The sequence below is a fragment of the Pelobates fuscus genome, chromosome 10, assembly GCF_036172605.1.
Source record: "Pelobates fuscus isolate aPelFus1 chromosome 10, aPelFus1.pri, whole genome shotgun sequence".
Lineage (NCBI taxonomy): Eukaryota > Metazoa > Chordata > Amphibia > Anura > Pelobatidae > Pelobates > Pelobates fuscus.
Genome location: NC_086326.1, coordinates 15275018 through 15295938, shown reverse-complemented (window position 1 = coordinate 15295938; position 20921 = coordinate 15275018). Strand labels below are relative to the sequence as shown.

At 42.4% G+C, this 20921-nt stretch overlaps 1 protein-coding gene across 1 annotated transcript in view; it reads left to right on the top strand.

Moving 5' to 3' along the window:
• Window positions 1-8521: 8521 nt before the first annotated feature.
• Window positions 8522-20921, top strand: part of LOC134574635 (uncharacterized) — a 54808-nt gene continuing 42408 nt past the window's right edge. Inside the window, exon 1 of the mRNA XM_063433768.1 lies at window positions 8522-8803. Within this exon, the coding sequence (XP_063289838.1) occupies window positions 8779-8803 (25 nt within the window). The 5' untranslated portion in view covers window positions 8522-8778. The remainder of the gene's footprint in view (window positions 8804-20921) is intronic.

The window sequence follows — 20921 nt, the reverse complement described above, 5'->3', positions numbered from 1 at the left end:
GTTTGAACATCTGTATGGACTCTGATAAAACCACTTCTTCAGGCAGAGAATTCCACATCCTGATTGTTCTTACAGTAAAAAAACCTTTCCTTTGCCTTAGACGAAATCTTCTTTCTTCCAGTCTAAACGCATGGCCTCGTGTCCTATGTAAAGTCCGGTTTGTGAATAGATTTCCACACAATGGTTTGTATTGGCCCCGAATATATTTGTATAATGTTATCATATCCCCTCTCAGGCGACGTTTTTCTAAACTAAATAGGTTTAAATTTGTTAACCTTTCTTCATAGCTGATATGTTCCATTCCTTTTATTAATTTTGTAGCCCGCCTCTGCACTTTTTCTAGTGCCATGATGTCCTTCTTTAGAACAGGTGACCAAAATTGCACAGCATATTCAATATGTGGTCTTACCAGTGATTTATAGAGAGGCAAAATTATATTCTCGTCCCGAGAATGAATGCCCTTTTTCATGCATGACAATACCTTACTGGCCTTGGCCACTGCTGATTGACATTGCACATTGTTGCATAGTTTGTTGTCTATAACAATTCCCAAGTCCTTTTCGTGTGTTGTTATCCCTAATTCACTTCCATTAAGGGTATACGTTGCTTGTGTATTCTTTACGCCGAAGTGCATAACTTTGCATTTTTCAACATTAAATTTAATCTGCCATTTGAGTGCCCAGTCCTCCAGTCTATCTAAATCCTTATGCAGCAAAGTAATATCTTGCTCACATTGTATTATTTTACAAAGTTTTGTGTCATCTGCAAACACTGAAACATGACTTTCAATGCTGTCTTCAAGATCATTTATAAAAATGTTAAATAGAAGGGGTCCCAGAACAGACCCCTGAGGGACACCACTTGCCACCTCTGTCCAGCTTGAAAATTTACCATTAACGACAACTCTTTGTATTCTGTTTTTAAGCCAATGTTCTACCCAAGAACAAGCATTTTCATCGAGACCGATTTCCTTGAGTTTGAACACTAATCTTTTGTGTGGAACTGTATCAAATGCCTTGGCAAAATCCAAATAGATCACATCCACTGCAACACCCTGATCTATACTTCTACTTACTTCTTCGTAGAACGCAATCAAGTTAGTTTGACATGACCTGTGCTTCATAAAACCATGCTGATTTTTGCTGATAACCATATTCTTCTCAAGGAATTCTTGAATATTATCCCTTAATAACCTTTCAAATATTTTACCAGCCACAGAAGTTAAGCTCACAGGTCTATAATTTCCAGGCAAGGATTTTGAACCCTTTTTGAATATAGGAACCACATCTGCCTTCCTCCAATCCTCCGGAACACTTCCTGAAAGAAAAGAATCTTGAAAGATTAAAAACAGAGGTTCACTTATTTCTACACTTAGTTCCTTAAGTACACGTGGATGGATACCGTCAGGCCCTGGAGCTTTGTTTATATTAACTTTCTTTAGTTGCTGCAGCACATTGTCTTGAGTTAACCAATTACAATTATTCTGCAAGTTTTTAGTAGCAATCATTTGCACATCTATTGCCATGGGTTCTTCTTTAATATATACGGAGGAGAAATAGTTATTTAGAATTCCTGCCTTTTCTTGGTCTTCATTAACTAACACCCCCGTTTCAGTTTTAAGTGTACCTATACTTTCATTTTTGGGTTTTTTGGAATTTATGTACTTAAAAAATGCTTTGGGGTTTGTTTTGCTCTCTTTAGCTATCATTTTTTCATTTTGAAGTTTAGCAAGTTTAATTGCCTTTTTGCACGCATTATTTGCTTTCTTATATCTTTTATAAGATGCATCTGATTTGTCTGATTTAAATGCTTTAAATGCCCTTTTCTTATTTTTAATCTCTTGTTTTACTTCTCTACTAAGCCACATTGGTTTTAATTTGTTTCTTTTATACTTATTTCCCAATGGTACATACTGAGAAATGTACCTTTCTAATATTTGTTGGAAGATGATCCATTTATCCTCAGTGTTCTTTTCACTAAAGAGTTTATGCCAGTCAATATATTGTAAAGCTTCCCTTATCTTATTGAAATTGGCCTTTTTAAAATTATATGTTTTAGTATACCCCATGTGCTTTTGTTTTTTTGAGTTGATTTCAAAGGACACTATATTGTGATCACTATTTCCCAAGTGCTCACCTACTTGAATGTTGGTCAAAAGATCAACGTTGTTTGTTAAAACCAGATCCAGACAAGCGTCCATTCTAGTTGGTGCTTGTACAAGTTGTGACATGAAGTTGTCATTTAACAAGTTTAAAAATCTAATTCCCTTTGCTGAGCTACTAGTCCCTATGTCCCAATTTATGTCTGGGTAATTAAAATCTCCAATAATTAAAGTGTTACCAAGATTTGCAGCTTTCTCAATTTGCTCAAACAGCTGTTGTTCCGCGTCAATATTAACATTAGGTGGTTTATAACATATCCCAACCAATAGTTGGTTTCCCTTCTTTTTCCCCAAGCAGATATTTACCCATAAAGCTTCCACATTTTCCTCATCGCATTCAATTTGCTTAAGATTTGGCTTTAAATCATGGTTGACATACAAACATACCCCACCACCCTTCTTGTTTTTCCTATCCTTCCTAAATAATGTGTACCCATTTAAGTTAACTGCCCAGTCATGTGTCTCATCCCACCATGTTTCAGTTATGCCTATTATATCATATTGTTTAGTGTATGCTAATGCCTCTAGTTCCCCCATTTTGTTATTTAGGCTCCTTGCATTAGTAAGCATACATTTAATATCATGCGTCTCTTGTTTATTTTGTGAATTACCAACATTACATAGCTTCTCTGTTCTGAGCTTGCCCCTCCCCCCGTCTCCACCCTCCTTATACTGTTCTAAAGCCCATCTCCTTTCTGTCCTATCTCCATTTTGTAGATTGCTATGACCCTCCCCCACTACTACTAGTTTAAAATCTCCTCCAACCTTCTAGCCATCCTATCCCCCAGCACTGCAGACCCCCTTCCGTTTAGGTGCAATCCATCACTACTATATAGGTTGTACCCAATCGCAAAGTCGGCCCAGTGCTCTAAAAACCCAAAACCCTCCTTCCTGCACCAAGACTTCAGCCACGCATTAACCTCTCTAATCTCCCGCTGCCTTTCCACTGTAGCACGTGGCACAGGTAATATGTGTCTGAGTGAATAACAGAACTCCACAGCAATAATACTCCCAGTAATGTGTCTGAGTGGATAACAGAGCTCCACAGCAATAATACTCCCAGTAGTGTGTCTGAGTGTATAACAGAGCTCCACAGTAATAATACTCCCAGTAATGTGTCTGAGTGTATAACAGAGCTCCACAGCAATAATACTCCCAGTAATGTGTCTGTGTGTATAACAGAGCCCCACAGCAATAATCCTCCCAGTAATGTGTCTGTGTATAACAGAGCTCCACAGCAATAATACTCCCAGTAATGTGTCTGAGTGTATAACAGAGCTCCACAGTAATAATACTCCCAGTAATGTGTTATAACAGAGCTCCACAGCAATAATACTCCCAGTAATGTGTCTGAGTGTATAACAGAGCTCCACAGCAATAATACTCCCAGTAATGTGTCTGAGTGTATAACAGAGCCCCACAGCAATAATACTCCCAGTAATGTGTCTGAGTGTATAACAGAGCTCCACAGCAATAATACTCCCAGTAATGTGTCTGAGTGTATAACAGAGCTCCACAGCAATAATACTCCCAGTAACGTGTCTGAGTGTATAACAGAGCTCCACAGCAATAATACTCCCAGTAATGTGTCTGAGTGTATAACAGAGCTCCACAGCAATAATACTCCCAGTAACGTGTCTGAGTGTATAACAGAGCTCCACAGCAATAATACTCCCAGTAATGTGTCTGAGTGTATAACAGAGCTCCACAGCAATAATACTCCCAGTAACGTGTCTGAGTGTATAACAGAGCTCCACAGCAATAATACTCCCAGTAATGTGTCTGAGTGTATAACAGAGCTCCACAGCAATAATACTCCCAGTAACGTGTCTGAGTGTATAACAGAGCTCCACAGCAATAATACTCCCAGTAATGTGTCTGAGTGTATAACAGAGCTCCACAGCAATAATACTCCCAGTAACGTGTCTGAGTGTATAACAGAGCTCCACAGCAATAATACTCCCAGTAATGTGTCTGAGTGTATAACAGAGCTCCACAGCAATAATACTCCCAGTAATGTGTCTGAGTGTATAACAGAGCTCCACAGCAATAATACTCCCAGTAATGTGTCTGAGTGTATAACAGAGCCCCACAGCAATAATACTCCCAGTAATGTGTCTGAGTGTATAACAGAGCTCCACAGCAATAATACTCCCAGTAATGTGTCTGAGTGTATAACAGAGCTCCACAGCAATAATACTCCCAGTAACGTGTCTGAGTGTATAACAGAGCTCCACAGCAATAATACTCACAGTAATGTGTCTGAGTGTATAACAGAGCTCCACAGCAATAATACTCCCAGTAATGTGTCTGAGTGTATAACAGAGCTCCACAGCAATAATACTCCCAGTAACGTGTCTGAGTGTATAACAGAGCTCCACAGCAATAATACTCCCAGTAATGTGTCTGAGTGTATAACAGAGCTCCACAGCAATAATACTCCCAGTAATGTGTCTGAGTGTATAACAGAGCTCCACAGCAATAATACTCCCAGTAACGTGTCTGAGTGTATAACAGAGCTCCACAGCAATAATACTCCCAGTAATGTGTCTGAGTGTATAACAGAGCTCCACAGCAATAATACTCCCAGTAACGTGTCTGAGTGTATAACAGAGCTCCACAGCAATAATACTCCCAGTAATGTGTCTGAGTGTATAACAGAGCTCCACAGCAATAATACTCCCAGTAATGTGTCTTTAAACTGCAATAAATGTGTTTAGAAATTAGTCTGTGGAAATAAGATACATAGTCATAGGTGCGGGCGCACGGGGTGTGCCTGGGCAACCCCTATTAAAGCCAGAGTGCTGGTTTCATCACAACTGACAGGGGAAAGTAACATCTACCTAATGGGTCCTGTGCCACCACTTTTTAATTTAGCATGGCTGATTGGTTCTGTCCGGGCCAGAATGTAGAGCACAGTCTTCATCTCCTCCCATTTCATCCACTCCGTCATTAATCCATCTCTGCTCTTCCTCTCCCACTCATGCCTCACTTTAAACTCATCCCCATCACTCTCATCCAACCGTTCATTCCTCCTTCACTGCCCATCACTTCCAGCTATAACCCCCACGTATTCCTCCCTGAAGCCCCATCACTCCCTCTCTCCCTACACTCCTATCACTCTGGCCCATTCCTCCTCTCACCCAACTCCTATCACTCCCACCTACACCCCAATATCTCTCCCTTGTTCCACAACATCCAGGGCTCGAGTCCTGCAGGAACGCGTGGCAACGGCATTCCTGTACTTTTTCCACAGCATTTTTTTTTTGCCTTGTTACCCTCAGGGCAGGTGGGCGGTTAAAGTCCAGGTGGGTAGCATCACTGACGTCATATTCCCGCCTAGACTTTAACTGCCCGCCTGCATTCCTGCCTTCCTTCCTGCCAGCACAGCCCGGCCAGCAGCTCCACTGTAACCCAGGAAAAAAATCAACCCAGCTCTCCCAAATGGAGGGAGGCTGGGTGGATTTGAAAAAAATTATCTGTGAGTGTTTGGGGGAAATTTGTGTGTGTCTGGCTGTCAGTGAGTCTGTGTGTATATCTGTCAGTGTGTGTCTGTGAGTGTGTATGTCTGTCAGTGAATGAGTGTGTGTCAGTGTGTCTGTCAGTGAGCCCCCTTACCCACTAACAGTCCCCCTACCCACTTCACTACCCACCTCACAGCCCCCCTACCTACCTCACAGTCCTCCTACCCAACTCACAGTCCCCCTACCCAACTCATAGTCCCCCTACCCACCTTAGAGAACCCCTACCTTCTCACAGCCTCTCACCCTCTCACAGCCCCCCTACCCTTGTCACAGCCATACCCACCCTGTTTCCCCACACACCGTCACAGCCCCCCAACCACAAACCCTGTCAACTCTTCACACATACACACCTTGTTACCTCTCCACACACACACACACACACCCTGGCACTCCCCCCATATACGCACCCTGTCACCCTCCCACACACACACACACACTGTCACCCACACAAACATGCTATCATCCCCATACAGACACTGATACCCCCTCTATACAATATCGCAATCTCCAATTTTTTTCAGCCTCCACACACTGTCACCTCTTCAGCCAGCTATATATATGCATACGAGCTTAGAATTTTTTTTTTTTTAGGGGGGAGGAGGGTAAGGGAGGAGGTGGATCTTGGGTGAGTTCCCACACTTCGTTCCCCAGGACTTGACCCCTGACAACATCCTATCACCCCCATCCATTCCTTCCCTTCCCATGCTGTCACCTCCACCCATCCCTTCCTGTATTACTTCCCCCTACTTCATTATTTACATTGTTTATCAAGAGAGATTTTCGCTCTCGTGTACTGCTCTGCATATCACTCTTTTATACTCACACAGGCTCACATCACTCACAGCGACATACATCACACACAGACAACAACATCACTTACAGCTACCCAGCACCTACACAAAAAACAGCTTGCCCTTTCCCCAGAGTTTTAATAAACATCCATCTTATATACAATTAAAAAATAACCTAGAGAAAGAATTCTAATGTCCCAAATTGCATAGTTCCTATGTTGGGGGCCTGACCTACCATCACAGACTGGGTCCCTGGTTTCCAACCTCTGGGGAGAAAAGCGGACCCCAGGGAACCATCTCCAGGGATCACTACCCAACATAATTAGATGCACTCGCACAGAGTGCTCTAGGACCATGCAGATGGCATTTTAGCATTGTATGATGTGCTCTGTGTGGACCCAGACAGGAGGCAGTCAGTCTGGTGATCATTTGTCAGTTTGACCCCCCATTCTATTGAGGAGTCCACTCCTTTCTGGGTGGACTCACCTTTTCTGGGCGTCACCATTGATGCAACCTGCATCACTTTCTCACTCATGCTTTGGTACATCACTGTTATGCCACCCCAACACTCACCACCCGCCCCTGTGTGTACATCCTAATGAAATGAGCTGCGCATGCCAATGTTCAGTGTGCTTGTTTTAAATTACTTGCCAGTTGCATACGTTGGTATTAGTTAGTCATCTAAAATTTTTGCAGAACAACCCTGCCCAGCCACATGTGGCTCACGCGCCTAAAATTTGAAATGTTAAGCGATAAGTTTAAACAGGTCGCTAAAATGCATATATTGAATTCCAGCATATTTGATGTAAGCATTGCACATTCTTTAATCAGTCTGATGATAACTCCCTGTGGCTATACGGCAATAAAGGTATAAACCATAGAAGATGGTTAACCCCTTAGTGAAACCTATAAATCAAACCAAACAAAAACGGTGAATACAGCTAAAATCTGAAAAAGAAAATCACAATAGAGTAGCTCCATTAAGTAGATCCCTCCACGTAGAAACAGTATTTACTGGTAATGCAGCATGACAGAATTATAGCATTGTGGGTCCTTACGGAAAGGAAGGAATAATTCCGTCATGATGAGTTGTTAAAGGAATAATGACCTGTGCACGGGAGAAATTTCGGTCCCGTCGAATTATTTTTTCCAAAGATAGACATTTTTTTTTTTTTAGAAATTCAGCTGGTTGTCAATTTGGCACGACAAGAACCGAATCGGGAGAATCAACCAAAAAGGTGCGAAAAAGGGCCAATCAGTGTGTTGCAAAATATATATGTAATATAAAATTCTATATATATATATTTTTTTTATAGTACACTGATAGGAGCATTTTCCCACCACTCGGTTCACGGATCAAGTGAGAAAAAGGTAATTACCGTAATAAAGTGGAAAACATATATATATATTTATAAGATATATAAATATAGATTATTTTTTCTCTCTCTATTGGTCACATCTCACTTGATCTTTTACCAAATTTGTCCAAATTGCAGTGTGGCCCGAAACGAATCTCCATGTCGAATTGAGCACTGACTTGTATTTTGGGTTTATTTCTAAAATAACTCTGCTTTTGGGAACAATGATGTTGAGCTTTTGAAACCAGATATACGTTCTGCTACGGATTTCCTGCACGTTCTGCATAATCTTTGTGCAGGAATGGACAATGGGTCCCTGGGAATAAAACGAAGCTACGGGCTCCTCGCAAGCCAATGGTGAATGCACGACCACTACAGTAACCAATTTATTTTGGGGATATTCCTCTCCCACTGCAAATGCAAAGAGACCCAGGCTTAGGAAGTACTGCTTTAATCACATACTAGGTTGGACCTGACTTGCATGTCAAATGTATTTAAAGATAATGCATGAGAAATAAACACAAGTGTTGAAATCAGCATTTTTATAAGCAGTCTTTTCCTTTAAGAAAAGAATCACAAGACCCACACACATCATTTCACGTACTTCCTTATTGTAAATGGACGCACACCCCTCCCATCCCAGGTGTTGATTGGGCCAATTGTTGCTCAGCCCAGCAAACTGTGACATCATTATGCTCACAACATTAAATTTCACTTTCTGTTCTGCAGCCGAATGCTTCCCTGTAAAAACACATTTCTTTGTGTATATTCAAGCAAATAATTTGACCGAAAATGTCTGGAATTTGGAGTCTTGTCGACCATAGTTAGGGACTGGGGCCTGAGAAACTTACTGATACTTTTTAGAACTTGGTAATCAAACTGATAAAAGATAATCGTACGACGACGAGGACACTTCCTGGTTTGTAGTGATTTCGTCACTCAGTATGGATTTGCTAAGCGAGCAGGGAGGTAAGCTGACTATGTCCGATGTATATGATATTCAGCAAAAACAACATACTTTTTTAGTCCCTTAGGAAACAATGGCATTTAATGTCATTGTCATTATTTTAATGTTATTATTTATATAGCGCCAACAAATTCCGCAGCGCTTTACAGTGGGTGCTCTTGTCCCTACGTAGTGAGCTGCGGCAACTCTGCACGGTACTGCCAAGTAGGACATCCCATTGGGTGCAAAGTGTTGACACATTCTGTTGGTTTCCATTGCTCCTTACTTAGCGTTTTGCCCCAAAGATATCACCTGGTTTTGCTTTGATAAATCTCCCTTCATTGGTCCATAAGGGGTAAATGACAAAGGGCTGTTCAAAATATTATCGAATGCATCAGTAGCCTAAAAAGGATTCACGATTTGTTGTTGTTGTTTTAGTTAAAGGCTGGTGATACGTTAACCTTGTGCATGCCAATCACACATTTTGTTGCAAATAGTTTTAGTACTTTTACTGATTTCGTTTTTGTTGTTGAGGTTTTATGCAGAGTTATTTAAAAAGAGATAATTCTGGTTTTGTTAAAGTATTAACTCACTGCAAACAGGAAACGGTTGCATTATGCTGTAAGGCATCAGGCGAGGAGAAAAAAAAAGGTTAATCTTCCTTTTGTTTCGGGTTGTGTCTGTGTTTATTGTTTTTATTTGCCAACAATTTTTTAAAGGGAACTGTCACTTCTCAGGATGTCCTACATTACATTTGTTTATTTCTATATTTCAGAAGTACGTATTTGTGAGGTGTAAAAAAAAATGAAATTGCATGTTAAAAATCAACACATCTTTACCCTGCAACTGGGCTCCTCCATCTTAGCTCTGTGCCAAGCCCAGTTATTTAAACCAGGCATCAGCATGGAGGAAGCATAACGAGAAGAGGAGAAATTAAAGGGACACTCCAAGCACCCAGACCACTTCTGCCAATTGGAGTGGTCTGGGTGCCAACTCCCACTACCCTTAACCCTGCAACTGTAATTATTGCAGTTTTCATGTCTACTAGACAGCCACTAGAGGGCACTTCCGTGTCTATAGCACAGGTTTGTGAGGACCTCCAGCATCGCTCAATTCCCCATAGGAAAGCATTGAAAAGCATTTTCAATGCTTTCCTATGGAGAGCTCTAATGCGCATGCGCGGCATTGCCGTGCATACGGATTAGGTCTCCTCAGCCGACGGGCGGGATCAGTCTTCCCCACCGGCTGACATAATGAAGAGGAGGAGCGGCGGCGACCCAAAACCACCGCCGAGGGACATCGGCGTGGGTCTCAGGTAAGTCACTGAAGGGGTGAGAGACGGATTGTTTTCCTGGCACTGGAGAGTCCCTTTAAACAATGTTTCTATTTTTTGTCTTCATTTGCATTGAGTGCCCAGGCTGTGCCTTACATTCATATTTGCTACATCTTTAACCCTTTCAGGACACAGCTTCGGTTTGCCTGTTTTGTACTTAAGGACACAAGTCATTTTTGCTATGTACATGTTCAACTGCAATTTTAATCTATCTCATTTGTTGCACCAACACATGTCGTATACAGGTTTTTTTTTTTTTTTTTTTTAAAGATAAAAAGGGATTTAATTTTGGTGTGACAAATGTAAAGGGCTTGGCCTGCAGTTGTGGTAGGGGCATGTTACCCTACTTAAACCCCCTACTCACCTTCCTCCGTCCCGTACGTATCTTTAGCAATTTCCATGTCGTTATTTCCGGTCGCCATCTCCTCCTCGTCTGGTCCCTCGTGGTTATCCTTGTCTGGCCTGCTGTTCCCCCGCTGTTTTCGTCCGCGGTCCTTTCTGGGCTCTCCTCCGGTCGGCTGTCCGTCCAGTCTACTCTTCGGGTCTCGTGAGTATACGTTGAATCTTTCCCTCCCCTTGTTTCCTGTGGCTCTCATGGTCCCGGGGTTTCGTGGCTGTCTGGCGTTCGCCGTTCTTTCCAGCGAACGGTCTGCTGTTTCGCCGGATTCGTTTTCCTTTTCTTTTGTTTTTCTGCCCAAGTGCCGTTTTAATTAGGGCAGTTTTGGTTTTATTTTTGGGCAGTTTGTTTTAATTGGGGCAGTTTTGCTTCATTTTGGGCAGTTTTATTTGGGGCAGTTTTTGCTTTATTTTGGGCAGTTTTTGTTTTAATTGGGGCAGTTTTTCTCCTACTATGGCACATGGTCATATTAAGCGCACACTGTGTGATTGCTGTAGGTGTCCCGAATCAACCACTCATTTATAGCAGCTGGTATTATGGAACCATGTTAATTGTACTTAGAGGCATTCTCCAACCACTTAATACAGCCGAAGTTATGCAGAAGTTACAACATACATTAACATGTATGGTTTTCTAGTGAAGGAGGAAACGAAATGCATTTTTTATTTTTTGTTTTGTTTATTTTTTCTACTAGATTTTCTGCTTTACCAGTGTATATAGGGTCAAATTGTGCCCCTTCGCTGCTCTTTTGGTCCGGTCCACCTGGTTTTCATTCACGCTATGATGACTCTCCCCCTTGTTGGGTAACAAGTAGTTGTAAATAAATAATGTAAATTAATGGTACGAGGTATCCCACATACCATGCTATTTTCAGATATATGTAATTCTGTTATTACGTCCAGCCGCCTCCATCGTCTCATGTGAAGCATCCAGGGAGATCTGATCACTAACCATTATAGCGGCTTCGTACGATAATGAACCTTTTTGGTTTTATACAGTACGTACAGAGAATGCTAACTGCGCCCGCTCTACTGAGAAGGAAACTGTCATGTCTGTTTTACAATTTTTGCTAATTGGGCTCGGGGGTTTCTACGTTCAATTATAAGTCTCAGTCTGTGGTTCGGAATGTTCTGGGTATCCGCACAGCACCTAGAAAGATAAGGAGATGGGGGGGAACCGAAACTGCGTTCTATTAACGGCGCAATGCATAATTAAGGGAGTTTTAACGGGTGATATGTATACAGCACAACTCCACGGTAACGCCTTATTATATCACCATGGCTTACCTTTGCGGTAACATATTGTGACATTTTACTTTATCGCTTCCCAGTAAGATGGAGGAAAATAAATAAATTATATGCTGTTATAACCTTTCTGAGCCACGTGGGGGGCTATTCACACGTACACGCATTCTATTTCATATTTTCATAAGTACTCCCTCTCTCACTCACTACCCTCCCCTCTTAGTTAGTTGTGACTGGCTGTCAGGGTCCTGGATGTCCACTAGTGGTTATTCCCCCTGGCTTCTTCACCTTAGGTTAGTGGTCCCGCGAGGCCAACACCCATCCTCATACTCGGTGGTACAATGCCCCTCGGGCCAAATCATAGTTAGTCGCCTCGCATCGTGGCATAGAGAGGGTCTCACCTGTCACTCCCATTCTATCTTATGTTTAACTGTCACCGAGAGGTCAACACCCCGCCACAACGTTTCAGTGGCCACATTATCCCCTCGCGCCAACTCATAGAGCCTCTCACGCCACTTGGCATCTAGCAGGGCCTCACCTGTCACCAAACTTAGTTTTAATTGTTTCGCCTTTTTGGCATTTGCTAATCGGCCGGCACACATTGGGTTTCTATATATGCTGCTTATTCACTTCCTTTTCTTACTCCTCACGGCCTGACCACCTGGACTCTGACGTGCTTACTCTGCACTCCAGTTACGGTCGGCCCCCACGGTACTCACATGTACACCCCCACATTTTCAACACACGTTTCTCAGGAATATCCTTTCTCTCACTCCCTTCCCTCCCCTCTTAGTTAGCTGTGGCTGGTGTCCACTAGTTGTAATTCCCCTTGGCTTCTTTGCCTTAGGTTAGTGGTCCCGCGAGGCCAACACCCATCCTCATACTCTGAGGTACAATGCTCCTCGTGCCAAATCATAGTTAGTCGCCTCGCATTGTGGCATAGAGAGGGCCTCACCTGTCACTCCCATTCTATCTTATGTTTAACTGTCACCGAGAGGCCAACACCCCGCCACAACGTTCAGTTTCCACGTTATTCCCCTCGCGCCAACGCATAGATAGAGCCTCTCATGCCACTTGGCATCTAGCAGGGCCTCACCTGTCACCAAACATAGTTTTTAATTGTTTCGCCTTTTTGGCATTAGTTAGTATGCCAGCACACACACACATTGGGTCGCTTATGCGCTGTTTATTCATCTTTTCAACTGGCAGGTCTCCGTGCCCAGGCACTGGCATGGTATTTTTCCGCCCCGGCTCTCTGGCTGGGTTTGGTACTCATCACGCTGTGGTATTTGAGCTACTCTTATAATTTTTTCGTGTCCTGGTCTCTTCCTCGCTTTGCTGCAGTTCTCGTGAGTCAGTTTATTTCCTCCCCGGCAGCCTTTTGGACAGCTGAACTCTCAGTGTCTGTCCACCTCCACGGGTAGCGCTGTTGCTGGAGGGGCCCCGAGGTTGCTCTTACTTCTCCATTGTTCGCCCCCTGTTTATCTTCGCTACTGTCGTCTATGGGTCGGTTTCGGATGGCAGTTTTGGGTACTGGGCGTCTGCCGCTCTGGCTGGATCCAAGCCAGACTTCCCTGCACCTTTTTCATATGATCTGCCCTGTGCCTCCTCTATGCCTTCCACGGGGCTCTGCCTGCGGCCTCTCCCGTAGCCGCTGCCGTCCCCTGCGTTTCGGAGTCGGCTCGCGGACTACCAGCCTCGTTAGCTCGTGGTCGTCATCTTTCACGTCTGGCTCTTTCTACAATCACTCGCAGTACACGTGTTAGGGCCTTCTTCTCCTTGCGTCTCCTGTCACGTATACTGTTACTGTTTTTGTTTTTTTTGTTTTGCTGCGTTGTCTGCGATTGTTTTTTGCTTCTTTTGCCACCTCTAACTTGCATCAAACTCTACATATCAACTTCACATGCTGTACAGGATTACCATTCATACGTGATTATTTCCATACTCAAGGCGTTTCAGGTTCCCGGGGAAATCGAAAATCTTTACAGATTTCCCATCAGCATCCAATTATTACAATCACTATCAGTCCTATCAGATGCCTGTCCTTACGAACCAGGTACCTACTCGCAATGTAGGGTGATAACTGCTTGATCCAAGGATATATCTCACCGCCTGGGGTCAAGAAGGAATTTTTTTCCCTAGCTTGTTGCAAATTGGAAGCGCTTCAAGCAGGGTTTTTCGTCTTCTTTTGGATCAACCGTTTATACACAAATGTGAGGAAGGCTGAACTTGGTGGACGCTAGTCTCTTTTCAGCTATGTAACTGTGTAATCTAGTTGTTAAACCGCTATACCTGCTTTCACAGTTTCTTGGGGTCCCACATATTTCCCACAGCCACCACGTCCATCTGGCAGCATTGTCGCAGGAAGTCTCACCTGTTTATGCAGTCTATCTTTTACCTTCTCTACCCCACGCTTAGTCTTCCCTAGATGGCCAACACATTTTTATACCTTACTTCCCCTTGCACAATTAGGAGGGCCGGTTGAAGTGCCGGGCACCTATTGACTACCGTGTTTCTCCAAAAATAAGACCGGGTCTTATATTAATTTTAGTCACACAAAACACACTAGGGCTTATTTTCAGGGTAGGGCTTATTTATTTACGGTACCGGTATGTACATTGAACCCCCCCTTTAATTAATCCACCCCCCTTTAATTAATCCACCCCCTCTAATTAATCCACCCCCCCTTTAATAAATCCACCCCCTCTAATTAATCCACCCCCCCTTTAATTAATCCACCTCCACCTCTTTAATAAATCGACCCCCTCTAATTAATCCACCCCCTTTAATTAATCCACACCCTCCCTCTAATCCACACACCCCCTCTAATCCACACACCCCCTCTGATTAATCCACACACCCCATCTAATTAATCCACACCGCCCCTCTAATCCACACCCCCCTCTAATTAATCCACACCCCCCCTTTAATTAATCCACCTTCCCTTTAATTAATTCACCCTCCCTTTAATTAATTCACCCCCCTTTAATTAATTCATCCCTCCCCCCCCCCTTTAATTAATTAAGTCCCAGACATAAAATACCGGTATCTACTCACAGTTCAAAGAGTCCGACCACTGGGTGCCTCACCACCCGGAATGGATCCTTCCGCTGAAGATCCGTGAAGGCAGACTGACGGCGCTGCGCACGTCGTCATCACGCTGCGCACGTCATCATCACGCTGCGCGATGCCGCGGCCCGCAACGCTCCTCCCCCTCCTCATAGAAGAAGGAAGTCCCGCCGGGCCGCAAAGGTAAAATGCCTAGGTCTTATTTTCGGGGTAGGGCTTATATTGCAGCCCACCCCGAAAATTCGGCTAGGGCTTATTTTCGGGGTAGGTCCTATTTTCAGGGAAACACGGTAGCTCGGCATTTACCATACAGCTAGGTAATTAAGGTCTTTTGTTGTTTGTTTTACATTTCTGGCAGGTATCTATTTTTGCCCGGCACACCTCAACCGACTTATTTCCCCCTTTACTTCCTATACGGCTTTTTTTGCCCCTCACACAAATGTAAAGGGCTTGGCCTGCAGTTGTGGGAGGGGCATGTTACCCTACTTAAACTCACCTTCCTCCGTCCCGTACGTATCTTTAGCGATTTCCATGTCCCCACCCTCCACTCCCTCTATCTATACTTTTTATTACACCTCATGGGTGGGCCCTCTTTTATCATAGGCCTACCACGACGTTGGTTCCGGCACACCTCAACTGACTTATTTCCCCCTATACTTCCTATACTGCTTTTTTTGCCCCTTACACAAATGCACATATAAATTCAGAGTTTTGTCAACAATGTGTGCATAATTAGTGCAGCTAAAGAAAAGTAAATCTAAAAATCAATTAATTTGGCAGACCTTGCCTCCTGCGGTCACGCGATCAAGTGATCACTGAGGGCGGGTTGTTGCCAGTGGTGGGATTCAGCCGGTTCTCATCGGTTTGCTCAAACCTGTTACTAAAATGTAATAAATTCGCCAAACCGGTTGCTAGCAGGGCTGACTGATGTGTCGACTCCTCGGTCCATGGTATCTTATATGGTGCCTTATCATGCCACCATTGTTTTCATCGGTTTATGTCAACGTGTGTGCTAAAAATTTGGATGTTTTTTTTTGCATCTTTTACATACTTCTTGCATTTTTTTGAACCTACTGTGTGCCATTATGATCGAATCCCCCAAACAAAGCTTAGAAAACTCTTCTGAATAAAACAATACATCTAATAAATGCCTTTGCCACTATCTTGTGAAATTACAGAGCCATATGAGAGACCTGACCATTACAGTGTTTACAGTTAGAATTTTGATGGGTCTGTTCCTCATTTTAGCAGTTTGAAAATTGAAATTACACCATACATGCATACCGTTTGTGAAAGTGGTACCGTATATATTGAGCCCTATTATACAGCCATATTTTCACCAATTTTTTTTCAATTTTATTTTTACATGCACATTGCAATTTAGCCATTTATTTTGTAAACCTGATGTGTGAAACGGTAATATAAATCACTAAATTGTTCTCCGCAATATCTCCTGAGTACAGAATCCCCTTTGCATTCCTATGTCACATGTGAAAATACAGGGATAAAATAATAACTAGCCCATGCAGTTTTACACAAAACAATGGCAAAATGATCTAGGTCTATGGTGCATTGGGGGATTTTAGTGGCTCACATAGAATCAACATGGAAGTTCAGCCACAGTAATTTAAAGAGTTACACACCTTGAGCACTAAACACAGCTCATTGGTCACCTGACAGAGGGGAGCAACAGGTATCAAGATACATGGGGTTCCCCAGTAACCAACCGAGGTAACAGAATAATTCCATCATGCGCCCTGATGGATTAATATAAATAAAAAAAAAAAAATAATAGAACGTCTTATATAAAAAAAAAAAATGAGAAGTTAACACAGGTTGTTGGTGATTTTCAGTGTTTTATCCAGTGGCGTAAAATGTAGTTATAGTTCGCCTTTTCGTAAAATGAGACGTGCAAATTTCCATTCATGAAAATGGCTAAAATTAAAAGATTTCAGACATTAAGTGAGTCCGTTTAAAGCATGTTCTGCATTTCTTTTAACTTTTAAATGTAACTGCTGTTTCATATGATTTTTAATCCCCTGGAATGCAAGCCTGTGTGAACAAGGTCCTCGGTGGCCTCCGTTCCTGTATGTCCAATGTGGTTTTTTTTTTGTTTTGTTTTTTATTCTTTTTGCAAATTTTACATATGTAACATCACAGACAAAAACAGTTCAGAATTAGACTTTGATGTACAATGGAAGGATATATGAACTGTTGAGTAAACACTTCATAACTTTCCTGAATACAGTATTATAGGGAAGAACTAGAGTGATCTTTATATATAAGGATATTCATAGCAGAGAACGCAACAAGGTATATAGTTATATCAGATTATCTAGCCAAGGTGACCATTTCTCATCAAATTTTAAGTGGCTATCATATTGAAAATAAATTTCCCTTTCCATATCGTGTTGGTATTTAACCCCTTAAGGACACATGACATGTCTGACACGTCATGATTCCCTTTTATTCCAGGAATTTGGTCCTTAAGGGGTTAAGCTGAGATAGCACTTGGGTCCAAGATGGAGTCTTTTTCTGTAGCCAAATCTTGATATTTCTATTTTTATGGCCGTCATAAGTTGGATTATTAGATATCTATTTTGAGTTGAGAATCTTCTTAAATTAAAATTAAAAAGAGCAACCATTGCGTTATCGTAAAAATCTTCTCCCACTAAGTCTGATATAACTCTAAATGCTTTATTCCATATAGGTCTTAAAAGCTTACATCCCCACCAGATCTGTTTAGAGCTACCTTCAGCACAAGTACATCTCCAAACAAAGTTTGGAATTAACAGGGTTGATTCTATTTAGAATTTTTGGTACCCTATGCCGTTTATGAAGAATTTTATAATGAAGCTCTATGATATTTAGACAATGCAACGATTGTTTAACTTCTTGAATTGATCTATACCACTGCTCTAACTCGATTGGAGACCCACTTTCTTGTTCCCAGTTTTTCCAGGCTTTTGGTTTAGACTCTTTTTTTCTTCCTCTCTCAATATTTCATACCAACTAGATATCGATTTACATTTAGTATTATTTTTAAATAGATCATTTATTTTTTTATTTATACTAGTGTTGTCACAAAGCAGATGGTTATCCAAATAATTTTTGATTCTTAGGTATGAGAATAACTCTCTTGAATTAAGGTCAAGACTTAACTGAAGATATGAAAAATACCTTATTTTATTCAATTCTAATAAATCATCTACCGTATATACTCGAGTATAAGCCGACCCGAATATAAGCCGAGGCCCCTAATTTTATCCCAAAAAACTGGGAAAACTTATTGACTCGAGTATAAGACTAGGGTGGGAAATGCAGCAGCTACTGGTAAATTTCTAAATAAAATTAGATCCTAAAAAAAATATATTAATTGAATATTTATTTACAGTGTGTGTATAATGAATGCAGTGTGTGCGTATGTGTGTGTGTATGAGTGCAGCGTGTGTGTATGAGTGCAGTGTGTGTATGAGTGCAGTGTGTGTGTGCATGAATGCAGTGTGTGTGTGCATGAATGCAGTGTGTGTGTGCATGAATGCAGTGTGTGAATGCAGTGTGTGCAGGGCCGGTGCAAGGATATTTGCCGCCGTAGGCAAAAAAAAATTTTCCGCCCCCTCCCCCCCCCCATATGTCCTGACTTCCCCTCCTCCTCCCTCAGTGGTCCTTACCTCCCCACCCCCGTGTTCCTTCACTCCCCCCCCCCCAGTGGTCCTGACTCACCCCTCCCCTAGTGGTCCTTACCCTCCCCTCCCCTAGTGGTCCTTACTTCCCCCTCCCCTCCCATAGTGGTCCTTATCCCCCTTCTCCCTCCCATAGTGTTCCTTATCCCCCCCCATCCCTCCCATAGTGGTCCATATACCCCCCCCCTCCCTCCCATAATGGTCCTTATACCCCCCTCCCTCCCATAGTGGTCCTTATCCCACCTCCTCCCATAGTGGTCCTTATACCCCCCTCCCTCCAATAGTGGTCCTTATCCCCCCCCTCCCTCCCATAGTGGTCCTTATCCCCCCTCCCTCCCATAGTGGTCCTTATACCCCCTCCCTCCCATAGTGGTCCTTATACCCCCCCTCCCTCCCATAGTGGTCCTTATACCCCCCCCCCCCTCCCTCCCATAGCGGTCCTTATACCCCCCCTCCCTCCCATAGTGGTCCTTATACCCCCCCTCCCTCCCATAGCGGTCCTTATACCCCCCTCCCTCCCATAGTGGTCCTTAACCCACCCCCTCCCTCCCATAGTGGTCCTTATACCCCCCCCTCCCATAGTGGTCCTTATACCCCTTTTTTTTGTTATTATTAATTTTTTTTTATTATTATTATTTCTTATTTTATTTATATTTTTTTTTTCGTCCCCCCTCCCTGCTTGATATATGGCAGGGAGGGGGGCTCTCCTTCCCTGGTGGTCCAGTGGCAGTTCAGTGGGGGGGAGAGGGGGGCTGGCAGAGCTGTACTTACCTGTTCTGCAGCTCCTGTCAGCTCTTTCCTCCTCTGCGCCGTCCGTTCTGCTCTTCTGTCAGCTTACACTGTAAGTCTCGCGAGAGCCGCGGCTCTCGCGAGACTTACACTGGGAGCTGACCGAGGTGCTGAACGGACGGCGCAGAGGAGGAGAGAGCTGACAGGAGCTGCAGAACAGGTAAGTACAGCTCTGCCAGCCCCCCTCTCCCCCCAGTCTGTATTATGGCAATGCAAATTGCCATAATACAGACCTTGACTCGAGTATAAGCCGAGTTGGGGTTTTTCAGCCCAAAAAATGGGCTGAAAAACTCGGCTTATACTCGAGTATATACGGTATTTTAGTTGAACCAAATTTGATCCAATTACCTAAATTTCGTTCATTAATATTATATTCCATTGTCTTAATCGGACTATACTTAGAAGTTTTACTTAAAATTTGATTTATTTTCCTGTATTTTACCCAAATTTCATAGATATCTTTTATGTATGAAGTTTCTATATTGGAGATGCATCAATCCATAACATATACGAAAGATCTTTTGACTTACACAGAAAGGATTCCATTTTATACCAAGGCTCTTCTATTGTGGTTGGGCCCTGCCATCTCCACAAATGGTACAGCCTGGAGGCTTCGTAATATTTGATAAGATTCGAGACAGCCAGGCCACCCTTACTGGACTTTTTCATTACATGTTAAATCGAGATCCTTGACCTCTTATAATCCCATATGTAATTCAGAAATAATTTATGAATCTGTCTAAGTTTTGGTATCTGGTATCTTTTATAAGATTATCCACGTTTTTATCGATCATATCGTTTAAGCGATAAGAGAAATGAATCCCAAGATATTTAAAACCTTGTGATGACCAAGTGAAGGGATTTACCAATATTTAATTTATAGTTTGAAACTCTACCATAGTCTTCCAACTCCCGAAACAAGGCCCCCAGTGATATATCCGGATCAGACAATGTTAATATTATTTCATCAGCATATAGGCTGATCTTAAATTCAGAATGATTCAGAATAACTCCTTTAATTTGATAGTTGTTTCTTATGCTCACTGCGAGCGGTTCAAGAGTCAAAATATATAAAAGCGGGGCCAGGGGACATCCAATGTGTTTTGTTTCAAATATTTGTTTGTCCACGTATTGTATAGCTCTGCAGAATGTGTTGGTGCTTTATAAATAACAATATAAAATAGTTTACTTATCTCTATTTAACAAATGTGCATTTGTGAGGTGTCAAAAATGAAATTAAATGTAGAAATACACACCTCTATCCTGTAACTGGGCGCCTCTATCTTAGCTCCCTGTCAATCATTGCTATACGTTCTGTCATTTGCACCTGGCAGGCAGCATAGAGAGAGCAGACAGTGAAGTGGAGACATGATACAATGTTTTTATTTCTCCTCTTCATTTGCATTGTGTGCCCTGGCTGTGCCTTGTCTGTACTGGATTTTGATGTCATTTTCAAATCTTTAATATCAATTTTACAACATTTTATATTATAGATATAATAACACATTTTTAATTGTATTACAATTTATAGGTGATTTTAAATTGTGTAAATTTCAAAGAAATGACAATTCCCCTTTAACCCCTTAAGGACACATGACGTGCGTGAAGTTTGGTCCTTAAGGGGTT